The sequence below is a fragment of the Phodopus roborovskii genome, unplaced genomic scaffold (assembly GCF_943737965.1).
Source record: "Phodopus roborovskii unplaced genomic scaffold, PHOROB, whole genome shotgun sequence".
Classification (NCBI taxonomy): Eukaryota; Metazoa; Chordata; class Mammalia; order Rodentia; family Cricetidae; genus Phodopus; species Phodopus roborovskii.
The window spans coordinates 2,615,877-2,632,500 of NW_026126611.1; the positions used below are offsets into that span (position 1 = coordinate 2,615,877).

The 16,624-nt window shown below is 51.2% G+C and overlaps 1 protein-coding gene across 1 annotated transcript in view; it reads left to right on the plus strand.

The window, feature by feature from the left end:
* The window catches only part of LOC127237685 (uncharacterized), a 32,172-nt gene that overhangs the window by 14,369 nt on the left and 1,179 nt on the right, over positions 1 to 16,624 (plus strand). Inside the window, exons 4-7 of the mRNA XM_051206056.1 lie at positions 8,259 to 8,342; positions 8,925 to 9,031; positions 12,629 to 12,689; positions 13,353 to 13,549. Coding sequence (XP_051062013.1) covers positions 8,259 to 8,342; positions 8,925 to 9,031; positions 12,629 to 12,689; positions 13,353 to 13,549 — 449 coding nt within the window. The remainder of the gene's footprint in view (positions 1 to 8,258; positions 8,343 to 8,924; positions 9,032 to 12,628; positions 12,690 to 13,352; positions 13,550 to 16,624) is intronic.

The window sequence follows — 16,624 nt, forward strand, 5'->3', positions numbered from 1 at the left end:
CCCGAGACCAGCTTGTGTCGGTAGAGGGGAGGTAGAGTGTGACATGGCTGGGCTCTCACTATCTGGGGGAGACACTCCTCCCCCACACCCCTCTCCACACCGTGTGTGTGTGTGTGTGTGTGTGTGTGTGTGTCCTGCAGAGCCATCCTTTGTAAGGAATGGGACTGAGTGGACTTCCTTGTGGTGTGAGATGAACCGAGAGTCTCGGTGTCTTAGCGGAAAGTGAGAGCTCTTCATCTTGCCATTGCTGTGCCGGAGCTGCTGGCAGTACCTTCGAGGGTCTCACTGCCGGTTTGTACATACACACCGTGTCTGTATGTGTGCGTTAAGATGGGTTAATACTGCTGGGGACACAGACAAGCTCATGCTGCCGCCAGGGCCTTCTGTGTCACCAGGTGGAGCAGCCGTCCCCTGCCCTCCGCCCCTGCCTGTGTCCTGCGGCTACGTCCCTACCTTAGCACCTCTGCAAACCTCCCGGGTGGCTCCAGCCAAAGGATGCTCGCTCTGTCTCTCTGTGCTGGTGTACAATCCTTGGTTTCTACTGCATCGCCCTGGAGTAGCCCAGAGCAGGGTCCAAACACACTGCTTGGCTGGGGCTCCTGCCTGGACTTCTGCTGTGGAGCATCCCTGCTCCTGACCCCTGACCCTCATCCCCCTGCATCCAGGCTGTCCCCCCCCCCCAGTTCTCTCTCTTGTGTCCTGTGCAGTACCCTCCTTTCTACTCACACGACTTTTCATTCTCAGCCCATATCATCTGATTTAGACTTAAAATGTCACACTGGGCCGCCACTGCATGCATCTCAGGGACAGTTATCGAGACCTGGAATTACCAAGGCCAGGGCCTTCGGCTTTGGCTTCCCTGGGCCTTGCCAAGCTCCTCCCATCCATCCAGCCGTCCAGACTCACTCAGGGTGAGGTTAGAAGGGACTGAGGCCGTGCTGGCTTACATCTTTGTGAGATGGAGGGTGTCCCTCACGGGTGACCCTGATGTGACAGTTGCTCAGAGTGGTCTCAGGTGCCTTAGCAGCCCTGTTCTTCATTTGGGAATACATCTTACTTTTCTGTGATGAGAGTGACTTAAAACTGACCTCTACCAAGCACCGGCCGTAAGCAGTCAAACCCGCAGTGTGCGCGGCATGGCGGTGAGGCAGAGATGACACAGAATTCGAGGGAGGAACAGGCAGCTGCTTCACCCCGTCGACCCATATCCCAGTTATTTCTTGCAGACCTTGGGCAAGCCCGGATTTCTCCGTATTTCAGTTTCCTTATTTCTAACTGGGGAGCTAACTGGCCCTTTCTGAGGGTCTCAGCTTCAACAGGGCTACTTCGTTTCAGTAAACACAGTAAGTTGTAGAAATGCTCACCGAGAGCCTCCTTTTAGTAGTTCGTATTTTCACTTAGAAGAAGACCATGCTGCATTTAAGGCTGCTTTTGGTTGGAATGAGGGTGTGAAAAATGAAAAGTGTCAAGAAGGCATTTTGGGGGACCCCCTCCCTTGTTCTGTCTTTAGTTGGCATAGATCTGGTTTTCAGGTAATGTCATAAACTGCTTCCTTGCTTTTAGTACACACTTAAAGGCGGGTTCCCCGTGACGCTGATCAACACATGGGTTTCTCCTTTAGAGTGTGGGCAGGGTGGATAGCGCTGGCCTTACTGAGTGAGAACCGAGCCATGATTCACACTTCAGCCTCTCACCCTGGCTCAGTTGGGCTGAGCTGCTGCTTCAAGGCTGAAAGCCGGGCAGCAGCATGGCTGGTCAGATAGATGTACTGGCTCCAGCTCACTCCCGAAGTTTCAGTGAGATGATGCAGCTAAACACTCACCCTGAGTGTGTGAAGCCCTTGGGTTTAGTCCCCAGCACCCTTTAAAGAAAAGGAGTTCCACTCACTCATGCTTCTGAATATCCCTTCTACCCCCTCCCCCAAATTCATAGAACCAAGCGCCTCCTTGGCCCTCGAGTCCATCCAGCAATGTCCTGAGCCAGTCTGGAAGCCCATCTCTTCCCAAACCTTGCAACTCAACAGAGTCCACTGGGGCCAGAAAGGTTTGTTCCAGTAAGTTCCCTGCCAAGGGACAGGAAACACCAGCTTTGTGGGGACACGGGGCGGTTGTCGCTTTAAGATCTGCTCACAATTACTCAGATTTGGAGCCAGCTGTCTGCTGTTCCTCCCTCTCAGAGGTGGGTTTTACAGGCAATCTCCTCATTGTAGCAGACAAAAACACCCAGATGCAGACCTGGAGATCTGTCATGTTGCACATCTCTATGCTGGTCCCTGTCGGATCCCGGGGCTCTGAGATGTGCTAGAGTCCTTCGTAGTACAAACGGCACTAATGACCTCAAAAGACAAAGCTGAATGGGACTATGCCTTTCAGTGACTGGCGCGCGCGCTTCATCTGGTCTCAGGGAACTGCGTTTTTTCGTTATGTTTGCATTCAGTGACTACAAGATCAATAAAACCAGGCAGGGCATGGGCTGGAGAGATGGCTTAGTGGTTAAGAGCACCGCCTGCCCTTTCAGAGGTTCTGAGTTCAATTCCTAGCAATATATGGTGGCTCACACCTATAGTGGGATATGATGCCCTCTTCTGGTGTGGACGTGTAAATGCAGATAGAGTACTCAGGTAAAATAATTCTAAAAACAAAACCCAGAAACAGAAAGAACCAGAAAGCACTCCAAATCAGCCTCTTCTTGTTTCGCTTTCTTTCCGTTTAGATTCTCTGCTTTCACATAAATAAGTAGAGGCTTGATTTCACAAAAACGTTGTGAGTCTCCAGTCACTCCCAGTGTGCCTCAAGCTAATGTAAAATGCACAGAGGAAAAATTCTCAAAGTCCCAATGGCCAGTTGTCCCCAAATAGTGAAAGTCTGTAGTGTGAGCTTCTCAGCAGAAATGGGTGACGTAATTTGAAATTTTGCTTGAGTCTTGAGGGTGCAATGAAAAATTGTGATAATAGTTTTAGTGTCGGAGGGATGTGCCTTCAGTTTCTGCTGAAAAGTGGCTTGTCCCCAAGGGAAACTGGCCTCTCGTGGCTCCCTTCAGTTAGAAACCATGGGCCTTAGGAATCCAGATGATCTGCCAGGCATGGCAGTACACGCCTTCAGTCCCAGCCAGCACTCAAGAAGCAGAGACAGGTGGATATCTGTGTGAGGGTGCCAGATGGCCTGGAACTAGAGTTACAGACAGTTGGGAGCTGCCACATGGGTGCTGGGAAATGAGCTCGGGTCCTCTGGAAGAGCAGCCAATGATCCTAACTCTCGATCCATCTCTCTAGGCCCCCCCCCCTCCTTTTGCTTCATGACATTGGTACAAACGAGTAAGATATAGTGATCGAGAATTCATCCAGGTTTCTTATCAGCGGGCTCACGGGCATCCCATAATTACCAGTTTCTTTTAATTGAAAAAAAAGGCTAAGTGTTTTGCAGTTTCATATGAATGACAAACAACAACAAACAAACAAACCTTATGCCTTGGAAAACCTGCATACCCATTTGATTTTCAGCACCCACCCCCCCCCCCTCTCGATGTCTAGTCCATGCTGGCTTGGAACTCAGGGTCTTTCTTTTAGCTTCTGCAAGTGCTGGGGATAAGTGATGTGCACCTTTACCCTGAACTCGTTTCTCTTTGGTGAGGACCTCAGGTGTTTTGTACCCATGCTGGGTCTGGATGACAGACGTCCCTTAACCTGGAGCATGAAGCATCTGAGGTGCTCTGGCAGCTGCTCTGCTCCTCCCAAAGGTCTCTGTCTCAGAGAGCTTACAAGCAAGCACGGGGTTTCTACCGGGGGTGGGGGGCACACACAGGGCCTACTGTGCTGGGGCAGGGGTGAGGGCGGCACAAGATTGAACCCAGGGCATAGGTGTGTGTGTGTGCACACGTGCGTGTGCGTGCGTGTGCACGTGTGTGCGCGCGTGTGCGTGTGTGTGTGTGTGTGTGTGCGTGCGTGTGACCTCACCAGCCTCCCTTGGCCTGGCCCTCTGCCTTAAGCAGCTGCCAGAGGTGTTAGGGACATCACTAGGACCCTCCCCCCCCCAACCACACACACCTGTACCCACTTCCCCGCTGTAGTTTTATGAGCCCAGGAGGAGGCAGATTTGACACAGGGACACAGTCTGCCCGGACAGCTGCAGACAAGTCAGCTCCCCCAGACAGTAAAATGTAAAGAGGGGGGAGGGGCAACCTTTGAAGTTTGCAAAAAGCCTGACTTTGACACTTCCTTTCCCCCTTCTCTGGGTGTCCCAGGTATTATGCTGGGAGCAACTGCCGGGCTGACTTTTACAAGGAAGGATGCATTTCCTTTTTCTGTCCCCTGAGGTCTGTGTCCTTAGTGTTTAATGTGGCTCTGAATGGCTGGCTGTTCCTGTCACAGTAGCAGCACCAGGGCCGAGCATGTGGGCTGGAGGTTCTAGAGCAGGCCACCAGGGACACCCAGGCGCCGCGAATGTGTGGCACATTCGTGCAGAGAGCACTCTGGACTCTAAGTATAAACTCTGGAGATGTCTCCAATCTGTTTGCCTGTTATGGGACCCCCTTCCCGTGAACTCGGGGGGATGGTGTAATGGAGTGAACTGAAACTGTGGTGTTGCATTTTTTATCTTAATCTCACAGCTGAGTCTTAGTCTCCGGTTGACAAAAAAAATTTTTTTCTGTTTATAAAAGAATTCTAGTTTAGTTTTCGGTTACTTTTTGACAGTTTACCATAAAAGGGTGGGGTGCGGGGAGTAGATGATATAGATGATAGATAGATACATAGATAGATAGGAGAAAGAGAGAGATGTCCCAGAACGGGAGGGGGAGATAGATAGACAGACAGACAGACAGACAGATAGATAGATAGATCGATCGATCGATCGATAGATAGATAGGTAGATAGATAGATAGATCGATAGATAGATAGATCGATAGATAGATAGGTAGGTAGGTAGATAGATAGATAGATAGATAGATAGGTAGATAGATAGGTAGGTAGATAGATAGATAGGTAGGTAGGTAGATAGATAGATAGGTAGGTAGGTAGGTAGGTAGATAGATAGATCAATCGGTAGGTAGGTAGGTAGGTAGATAGATAGGTAGATAGATAGATAGATAGATAGATAGATAGATAGATAGGTAGCAGAGGGAAAAAGGGAGAGGGGAGGCAGAGGAAAATGCCTGACAAAACAAAACTTACCCTGGAGGAGACTGCTACTGTGCCTGACCTGTGACCTGTGATGTCCCTGACAGGTTATGCAGCATTAGGAGGCCCCTCATTGTCTGTCTCTCCCTGTCCCAGATAAGGTCAAGGGATAGAGAGCCGTGAGAATTAAATATGGGAGCATAAAGGGAATGGTCTTCAAGCCCAGAGCCTGTGTCTCCCCTTACGTTACCCCTAACTCTTCCCACACACAGTCTGTCTTCACTCCCATTACTGATATGCACAGTGTGTACCATTTCCCTGTCCCTGGATACACTACCCTGGCCAACCACAGTGTGCCTCAACATCTCTCTGTCCCTGGATACACTGACCTGGCCAACTGCATTGTGCCTCAACATCTCTCTGTCCCTGGATACACTACCCTGGCCAACCGCAGTGTGCCTCAACATCTCTCTGTCCCTGGATACACTACCCTGGCCAACCGCAGTGTGCCTCAACATCTCTCTGTCCCCGGATACACTGACCTGGCCAACCACAGTGTGCCTCAACATCTCTCTGTCCCCAGATACACTGACCTGGCCAACCGCAGTGTGCCTCAACATCTCTCTGTCCCCAGATACACTGACCTGGCCAACCGAAGTGTGCCTCAACATCTCTCTGTCCCCGGATACACTGACCTGGCCAACCACAGTGTGTCTCGCCATCTCCCTGTCCCCGGGAGAGAGGACTTACTTTGCTCGTGGTCTAAGTGTGTCATCAGTACCGCGGGGAGCGCATGGTGGCAGGAGCTGTCATGACTAACTGTGGCCTGAGGCTCTTGCTCACACCTGTAGTTTGCTGGGGTTTGTTGCTAGTTTGGTTTTGGTTGTCACCGCCAGGGCGTGCGCTCACTCTTGTTGCTCATTTGCTCAAGCACAGATAGTGAGAAAGGATGTTGCTTTTGTGTCTTTGGTATCACCTGGCACATCACACAGGTACATCCCACTGATTTCCATGTGTGTCTCTGCTTCCAGTGTCGTGCAGCCTTCATTAGCGTAAGCCTTTTGGTTGGGGAGGGGATGCATGCCATTTTTGTTCTCGTCCAGCCCTCCCCGTTCTTCTGGCTTTTCCATACAGATGTTAGAGTACATTGCTCTGTGTGTGTAAGGATTTGGCAGACTCTTTTAAAAATCTGTGTGTCTATCGTGTGTGTACGTATGTGTGTGTGTTTATGTGTGTCAACACGTGTACACTTGTGCCCGTGCCACGGACTGTATGTGGAGGCTACAGGACAATGTCAGGAGTTGGTTCTTGCCCTGCGATCGGCTCTCCCCGTCTTTCTGTTCTGCAAGCTACGCGGTTCACAGCTCTAGCCTTCCGTCTCCACCTCTTATTTTTCTGAGGAGTGCTGGAGCTACAGATGTGCCCCACTGACATGACACATGCACCACTGACATGCACAGCATTGACATGTGCACACCACTGACACACATGCCACTGACATGTAAACCACTGACATGCACAGCATTGACATGTGCACACCACTGACATGTGAACCACTGACAGGTAAACCACTGACATGTGCCCACTGACATGACACATGTACCACTGGCATGTGAACCACTGACATGTAAACCACTGACATGTGCCCACTGACATGACACATGCACCACTGACATGTGAACCACTGAGACATGTACCACTGACATGTGAACCACTGACACATGTACCACTGACATGTGAACCACTGACACGTGCACCACAAAGTACAAGCTTTGGGATCCAGGATTGAACCGGGACCATGAGGCCGGCGCTCCTTAACCCACCACGCCCGCCATCTTCCGAGCACTTGTCTGGGACCCCGGTATGAATTGTGTTTCCCTGTAAGTTCACTTTACTAAGTTCACTTTCCATGAACGCGATTGGGTTTTTAAAAGATACTTGCATCTTCTCTGATTCCTTCAGCATCGTTTTCTAACAAAGTCATTGGTTCGCCAAGCAGGAGTTGGGTGGACCCCTGTCTCTGACATGTCGGTGACATGTTTGGAGTGAACAGGTTTGTTTACGTCTCTTCAGGGAAAGCCATGAGGCAAAGGCACAGTTTCCTTCCTTTTTCCCGCCTCACACAATGGTGTGGGAAACATTGTCTCCTCATTTACCCTCTGCACTGCATAAAGTTTTGTGTCAATTTATCTCCTTAAGAACCGGGTACGATTTTTTTTTCACGAAGCCACCTGGGTTGGAGGTTTCCATATTTCAGTTTCTTTATTTATGATTACCAAGCCTGCCTTTCTCATCTTGCATGAGCTTTGAAAGTTGTGGATCTTGAGGAACAGTCCGTTGCCCCCAGTTTATGACATTCGTGCGAAGGAAGTTGGGCTCTGTTCCTATTGCTTCAAGTTTATCTGTGCTTTCTTTCCCAGGCACAGCCTAAGTGTGTCAGTGGGGTTTTCTTTAAAAAAAAAAAAATAGTTATTTTATTTCATGTCTGTCGGTGTTTTTGCCTGCGTGTCCCTGGAACTGGAGTTACAGACATCTGGGAGCTGCCTTGTGGGTGCTGGGAATTGAACTCAGGAACCCCCTCTCTGTGAATTTTCTAGACAGGGTTTCTCTGTGTAGCTCTGTAGACCATGCTGGCCTTGGACTCACAGAGATCCGCCTGCCTCTGCCTGCCAAGTGCTGGGATTAAAGATGCGCGCCACCGCTGCCCAGATGTGTCGGCAGTATCTATGAGCATCTTGGTGCGGACCTCACTGACCCTAAGATGCTCGCCCCTCCTCCATTCCCCGATCCTCACCCACTGCATCCTAAGTTCCTTCTGATGGTCCTGACTGCTCTCTCCCATCCAGCCTGTGGGATGGGTTCTGTCCATCTCAATTGCCTGCTGCTGTCACTGAGTGAGGGGACAGATTCCGGGTTCAAAGCAGGAGCAGCTGATGCGGGGGCTTTTGACCAAGTGAGGCTGGCATGCCGGGGGGGGGGGGAGGGGGGGAGGACACAAGCCTGGAGTCCTACACCGAGGAAAGGGCTGTCATGAGACGGGCTACAGAGGAGGAGAGGCCAGAGCATGGATGGATGGCTCCCAGGCTTGAAGAAAAGGGCCCATTAGAGGACATTTGCAAGAAGACCTCTTCTGTTTTCTTCCCAGAGCCTTCTCTCTCGACTTACAGAATGGAGAAAAAGGTGTCAACAGCATAAAGCAGCCTGGAGACTGCCCGGAGGGCAGGGGGAGGTAACCTTGTGGGACTTAGTTGACCTTGAGCCTTTAGAACAACCTTAGCCCTAAGGAAGGTCCCCAGTCTCAGTGAGGGATGACAGTATGTATTAAGTGTTTCCTGTTTCAGGCCTGAGGGCTGGCATATATTCCCTACAGCTTAGCCCCCCCCCCCTTTCTCCTTCCTCCTCAGCTTAAGCAATGTCTGACATGGGATGTAGCTGTTATTAAAAATGTTCTTTTGAGTGTCAGGCTGGTGCAGGCTCTTGGCGCTGTCCTTTGAGAGGAGCGTAGAACAGCCTAGGTACTGACACGCACCATAAATGGAAATGAGAGAGAGAGACAGAGAGGGAGAGAGAGAGAGAGAGAGAGAGAGAGAGAGAGAGAGAGAGAGAGAGAGAGAGAGAGAGCAGGTGTTACCTCTTAACCATCAAGGCCGCTACATATGGCTTGCTTGCTAGTCTGTATCAGAGTGGTCCAAAAAGAGTTTGCAGAAGTCTCCATGTCTGAGAAATTCAAATGCTAGCTAGCTAGCTAGCTACATGGTGGGTAGCTAAAATGACCATGAAAGATGTGTTCACCGTGAAATGCATCTCACAGAGCAAGATTACGTGTAAGACAAAGACGGATTCCCGGAGCAAGATCTACCTTAGTCGTTTGTATCAGATGTGTTCCACCTCCCTTGCTAACATGGAATTCTCCAGAAGGTAAGACATCCCCCCACCCCACCGCCCCTGCAGACAAGGCCTTGAGGGTTCACTCTGTAGTCCAAACTCAAAATCACTTTGCCTTGTTTTCCCAAAGACTGGGTTTGGTGTGAACTACCATACTTGGATTTTCCCTCCCCTCCCTTTCCTTCTCCCCTTCTCTCCCCTGGCTCCCTCCCTTCCTTATAACCCTCCCCAGCCTGGCTAAACTAGGCTCACCGAGCTAGGTCCAGCCCTCGGTGTCTGCTTCTACATCTGCTGTCCCTTCACAGCCACCTTCATTTTTCTCTTTATATACACTGAGGAATTGTCACTACCAAACAGCCTTCAAGCTGCCTCCCTCCTAGGAAGAGAAGAGCATACAATCTAATCCCGAGGGAGGCCCTGGGGTAGTATGAGATGGGACTGAGGCTCTGTCGCCCTTTGAGGCTGTGAAGGAATACGCAGTTCTGGGGTCCCTGAATCTCCTGGGTGAGAACTTGAATCTAGTACCTGCTCTAGCATCGAGTAGGATGATATCAGACTTCCCTGTGCACCAACCACCGTGACCTCAAGGAGTACCATTCCCTAGTGAGCTCACCGCTCAGCGGGGGTGGGGATGTGTGGGGTCAACATGGACATAGTTTGCAAGTGGTAAGTGTGTGTATGTGTGTGTGTGAGTGTGCACCACTATAATGACAGCAAAGACAGCCTCTGCATGTGTTGTGTGTACTTTTCTGTACTTTTCTGAAACAGCGTGGATATGCGGGCGCTTCCCTCAAACTAAGGAAGGACACAGGGACCCCCAGTGTACGGGTCTACGGTCTGGCCTGAGGTTGCCACCTAGGGGTTGAACTTGGGCCATCTGAGTCTGGCCTGCACTGCCAGCTCAAGATGGAGAAGCTGACCAGGCAGGGGGCTGCAGGCTGTGCAGGTGTCCGTGACAGATGGGGAGCTTGCACGAGAGGCCTCCGGCTTTCCGGAAACCGGGGTCAGAGGCGCTGCTCTTCCTCAAGGTGCATCCAGCCTGTCAAAGTGTCCCGGATTCACAACAGCACGGGAGGGAGGTGGTTCTACAGGAGACCAAGTTCTTTTCTGGCAGAGGCTTGTGTGGATGGAGGCACACCCCCGCCGCCCAGGCCTGTGGGAAAGCTGCTCTCCCACTAGGGATTTTTTCCCACCATGAGACATTTAACAGAACATACGCCTGGGAGAATTCTGGTGGCAAAGAAGCTGCTTGCTGGTCATTTGAGGGGTGGTGGGTGGTGTTAGGGGAGTGTTTCCCTCATTTAGGGACCAATTCTGGCCCTCCATTAGCATTTGAATGGAGCGGCCCAGTTGTTTTGATTGAATGGAGAGGACGAGCCTTTGTTGTTGCAATTGAGGGAGTAACTTGCTCTCTGGCCTCCTTTAATCAGCTGGAATGGGGGAAATGGCCATGGCTGCCTGTCTGGGCTGAGAATGGCACCTCCTAAGCACCTTCCCTGTGAGCCCCAGAGCCAGCAGCGGCAGGCACTTGGTACGGGCGGATCGTGTCCCTGCCCACCGCCGTCCTTTCCCTCGGAATCTCTTTCAGGGCCTTCTGAAGATTCTCTTTGTGTGGATTAAGCCAATCCACATAATTACAGAAACACAGCCGGTCCAGGTGGGACAGCCAAACAGTTGGTGCCCGTTTCCCACACACAGGGGACCCCAGGCCAAGGACAGGTGGCCACTCCGGGGATGGCATCCAAGTAGCTTCATATTCTCTATGCTGGGTTTCTCTGTGTAGCCCTGGATGTCCTGGAACTTGCTCCGTAGACCAGGCTGGCCTCCGTCGCCTGCCTCTGCCTCCCAAGAGCTGGGATTAAAGGTGTGGGCCTACGCTGAGCACATAGGACTTAAAGACTGGTGATTCCTGAAAATGGAGGTGAATCCCACTGAGGGAAAACCTTCTCGGAGTTGCTGTTGCTCGAGGTCTGCTCTGTCTCCAGGCCTGCATCAGGTCAACCATTCTCTGCACTTCCTGCCCAATGTTTGCGCCCCCTCCCTCCTCTGCCTCCCCCCGGAAATGGGAGATGGCCACCCTCTGAGGCTGGCTCTTCAGCCATCCTCTCTAGGAGGCCTCGGGAGAGAGCCTTCTCTCACGCGGAGCTTGTAACCCTGGGACTCCAGTTCCTTTCTTGAGTTGAGTTGCATTCCCCAGCTGCTGGAGTTCCCCCACAGTCTCAAAGGAGCCACCCAGGGTCCCAATTAGCGAGCACCCTCCCACAGGCCGGGCTTCTCCAAGGAAAGCAGTTTGTCAAACAGCTGTTCCAACCTGATAAAAGACTGTTTGCGCTGTGTCCTGCCTACAAAGACCAACCTCACCTGCCCTGTCCTAGCTCAGCAGAATCCAGCTCAGACTGGCTTGCCTTTGCCCCCCCCCCCCCAGCTGTGTTGAGAGCTCAGCTGAGTCCCTTGGGCATGAGTGGCCCCGTCGTTGCTTCAGATGCTCTGGGCACCCCAGGGGTAGCACAGGAAGCAATAAAAAGCACCCACTCTCCTCAGTCAAGTAACAGTGTGGTTACTTACTAATTCTAGAGCCTATGACCTTAAAAACAGTCCCAGGGTCTGGAGGTATCACACACACACACACACACACACACACACACACACACACACCTTTAATCCCAGCACTCTAGAGGCAGAAGCAGGCAGATCTCTGTGAGTTTAAGACCAGCTTGTTGTACATAGCTGGTACCAGGCCAGCCATGGTTATATAATGAGACCTTGTCTCCAAACATAGGCAAATAGTCCCAATACAGTCACCTTATATTATTCTCACTGAACTGTTGTGAGAGCCCTGTGTGAGCCCCCAGGTCCACTGTTAACGGAGGGATGTCCTGAGACTATACGATGATGTCTATACTTTAACCTGAGTCAGAGCCAAGGTTTATTCAAGGTCTCCTGGTTTGGGGGCTAGCTGAAGATGTCAAGGAAGTTCCCTACCATGCTTACATGCACACACATGTGTGCTTCACATTAGTGTATGTGCACACACACACTTATACACACATATGCACACATGAGCACACACTCATGGTACACACCCATACCTGCACACGCGCACACATACACATAACATACACACACACACACACACACACACACTGTCCCATGTATCTGTGCTCAGCACACAGGTGTGGTACACTGAGTGCCAGGCAGACCTTCGCGATGAGCATACGTGCAGGGCACATTTAACCAAGCCTCTTCAAGGGAGCTCATCCCTCACTGCAGAGCAGAGGCTAGGCTCAGAGAAGCTAGGAGGGTTCAGTAGAGAATACATCATCAGAGAGCACTGACCCACAAGCCTGTGCCTGGAGACTTCCCTCTCTACAGTGTGCGCCTTCAGCCTCAGGCTCTCTGGAAGTAGGAACATTTCTATGTCAAACTTTATTTTTAAGAGCCTCCTCCGAAACTCATGCCACTTGTCCAGCAGAACCGAACCGTGTGAGAGCTGTCCCGTCAGCCTGGCCTCCCGCAGGATGACCCAGCCCAGGGTTTCCAGCTTGTGGCTGCAGCCTGTGTGTACTCAAGGGGTGCTGAGCCTGACGGTTTCTTCTGTTTGCTTTTCTCTGTTTGCTGCCACCGGGGCAGACTGCTGGAGAGAGATGGCCACTTTGCAGACGTGCACTCTGAGCACAGGGCTCGAGGCCTGGTCAGTGCCCTGAGGGTCCAGGCATCGATTTGGGAGGTTGTAGGGGACCTGGGGCGGGAGGTGCAACTGTCCCCTGGATGTGAGACGTAGTCCATTCTCACGGAGCTGTGACTCCTATGTCTTGGTGACCGGGGACAGAAAGGTCTGTTTGAGTTGCAAGTGAAGTCGCAAATCTGGGACCAGAGATATAGCTGAGTTAATATCGTGCTTGCCTAGAGGGGGCCTGGGCTCAAACCCCAGCATCATATAAACAGGGTGTGGGGGCACGTAGCTGTGACCTTAGCACTCCAGAGGTAGAGGCAGAGTCATGCTTAGCTAGGCTGTGAGTGTGAGGCCAGCCTGGGCTCCCCGAGGACTCTGTCTGGAAAGAAAATTATCAAGTGCAGCTTGAAGACAGGGACAGGGCCCGAAGCACCCCACATTCCTCTGCTCCTTCTCTCCCAATCACAGTGGCGGAGAGGAACAGGGATGGAGATGGCTCCAGTTCACATGGCAAGCACGAAGGGGGTATGATTTCCTAAAGCGGCACGATTTAGACAATGGAGCGTTTAAAATAGGAGCGTGTATCTTAATGATCACTACTCACTACCCCCGATTATGATCCGTAACCCATTTCTCACATTCGGATGACAACAAAATGAAAATGTTCTTTCCTCCCCCAAGATGGATTACATGGTCCCAAGCAGGTACCAGCAAGTGGATGCTCCACCCAGAGAAACGGAGGCAGGGGACCCTCTGGTCCCTGGCCAGCAGCTTCAAGTGTCACCTGCCCTTCGGTTTCTCAAGTACCAGAGCCCAGAAACTCCACAGAGAAGTTCCCAGTTGAGGACAGGAAGACGCCAAGTGACCCTGTGTGGCACGTGAGTTATCAGAGAACAGGGGGCCAGTGAGATGGCTCAGCAGGCAGAGGGGCTTGTAGCCAAGCTTGATGACCTGAGGTCCCTGGGTCCCACAGGGTGGAAGAAGAGATCCAGTTCCTACAAGTTGCCCTCTGACTTCCGTATGCATATGCGTGTTCTCTCTCTCTCTCTCTCTCTCTCTCTCTCTCTCTCTCTCTCTCATACACACACACACACACACACAATAAATGTGAAAAAATATTAATAGCTTAGAAACAACTCACCAAAGCAAACAAACAACAGAACTATACCATGGCATGAGAAGAATTTGGCAGGGACAGGGTGAAAACCGAGAGGTAGGTAAGTAATTTGGATTTCATCCATAGGTCTCTGACCTCTTTCTCCACAGTCCTTCCTAGCCGCTGCCCCTCCCCTCCCCCCGCCCCGCCCGGGTGGGGCATGCCTATCTCTGCTGCTTCCAGACTCCATCAGCCAGCCCCTGAGCCGGAGGGAGGGTGGGAGAACTTTCACCTTCTGCCTGCTACCCTCTGCTCCTGTGGGACCAGTTTGCAAGTCCTTCTGGTTAGTTTTTGTGTTCTGTAAAACATTTTTAAAGTGGCGAAGGTTGTGCCTAGGACCTTGCACATGTCAGATGAATGCTGCCTGGCCATGGAACTGTGTACCCCCAGCCTGCAGTTAATCTACGCGCATGCTCGCGCGCGCGCACACACACACACACACACACACACACACACACACACACACACACACACACGGCTACTCCCTGCTCCCCACTGTGAGGCTGAGTGTCACGGCTGGCGTCGCCTGTTGACACAGGTGGGCCCAGCTGTGTTTCCCTCACTGACCTCAGAGAAGCTCAGTCTGTTTCACCATCTTGTACCGTGTACACGATGACACCTGCTCCTTGGCTGCCGGCGGACTCGGTTTAGTGGCGTAAGCAAGGCATTCTCCATCACACTTGTGTGGTCCTGTGTGGCACCAGCTCTTTGAATGTCTGTCCAGCTGTGACTCGTGTCTGGTCCATGCCCAGCCTCTTGCTCCCCTGACAGTAACGTCCTAATGGGGACATGGAAGGCTGCAGTCAGCTACTCTTCACTGGTCACGCCGGGTTAGGTCTTCCTAGGTGCGAATACTTGTGTAAGGCAGCAGATCACACCGGGCTTAGGGTTATTCACTGAGCGAATGCTTCCAGTTTCTGTGTGCCCGCCTCTGACAAGGAGAAGCCCGGTCTCCGCCTGGGCCCTGCTGCCCTCTGAAGCCCTGCTGAGTGATTTTTGTGGACAGCCACTTTTGGCTACACTCCAGCTTGATGAGGCTTGGTAAAGCCCTTCCATCAGAGCATCCCCTTCTGTTACTTTGGTAATAAATGTCCGTCTTTCTGTTAGAAATCCTTCCTAGGCTGAGTGCAGTGAAGAGAATTTAAATCTTCAGCAGAGCACCTTGTATATTCTAGAATGAAGCCACCACATACTCTCTTTTCCTTAAGAAGCAGCCAGCCAGGCCTAGAGAGATGGCCCAGTGGTTAAGAGCGCTCTCTGTAGATGAACCGAGTTCGATTCCCAGTTCTCACAGTTATCCATGATCCATGTTCCAGAGGGTCAGACCCAGCCTTCTTATGACCTCTGAGGACACTAAGCACACACCGTGCACAGACAGGCAGGCAAAAACAGTTACACGCATAAAATAAATCTAAAAGAAAAACCAGCACAACAGCTTCCTGGCTTTATGTTCAGGCAGCCCAGGAGAGCTTCAAATGCTCCTGAGACCCTGGCAGGGTGGAGGTGCTGATGGGTGGGGGCCAGTGTTCCTGGCTATTCCAGAGCCACCATGATTTCTGGTCATTCTTTTTTTAATTTATTTAACTTTATTATATGTGCATTGGTATGAAGCTACCCTGAAACTGAAGTTACAGATAGTTGTGAGCTGCCTGCCATGTGGGTGCTGGGAGTTGAACCCACGTCCTCTGGAAGAGCAGCCAGTGCTCTTAACCTCTGAGCCATCTCCCCAGCCCCACAGATGCCATTCTTCCGGGCTCCTTTGCATCGCCATGGCTGAGGAAAGGCGGGGCCAGAGTCTTAGGACTCAGCTGGTTGAATTTGCTAATGAATCACCAGCACCAGTCTCTAGGAGACCCCCAGGGGCCACCTGCACAAAGGCAACACAGCAGGCAGGAGAATTCTTCTCTCATTTGTTTACATTTTCATGCAAGTTCCAGGACACTTTACACACACACACACACACACACACACACACACACACACACACTCACATTCACACAGACACACGCACGCAGGCACACAGATCCAGATACCATGAGGAGACACATGCAGACACACATACATATACACACCAACAAACATACATGCAGACACATGCACATACTCACACAGGCACTCACTCAGAGACCCAGGCACTAACAGACTCATGAGAACACACACAGACACATATACAAATACACATTGACACATGCACACAGATATGCACAAATTTTCCTACACACTGACACACGTGTGCACACACATGCCTTGCTATTTGCCATTTGCTTCTGTTTCTCCGATAGCAACCTTTGAAAGAAGGATCCAGAAGCAGGTGCTGTTTTAGTCAGCATCTTTGGCTTTGGGTACAGAATGCCAAGCCCGACTTTTTAATCTATTGGTTTCAGAATCATAGAGCCTGGTTTTGTTTTATGATTTTTGTTCATGGCCAATTCCAGTTTGTGCCTTGTGGATTCATGTTATTAAAAAGAAGTTAGAGATAGTCATGACTAATACAGACTCCATGCCAAGTCCAAGAAAGCTATGCTTTGAGCCCAGTGAGAGGAAACCTTGTGTGTGTGTGTGTGTGTGTAAAACCACCCCTCCTCCAACACACACACACACACACACACACACACACACACACACAATTGTCTTGGAGAGAAGCCTCATATAGATTTTTTTGTTTTTTATTGTGGTATTGACAGTGCTGGAGAGATGGTTCCACAGTCAAGAGCACAGGCTGCTCTTCCAGGGGACACAGGTCCGATGCCCAGCTTCCATAGGCTAGCCCACGGATGCCTGTTACTCCAGTTCCGGG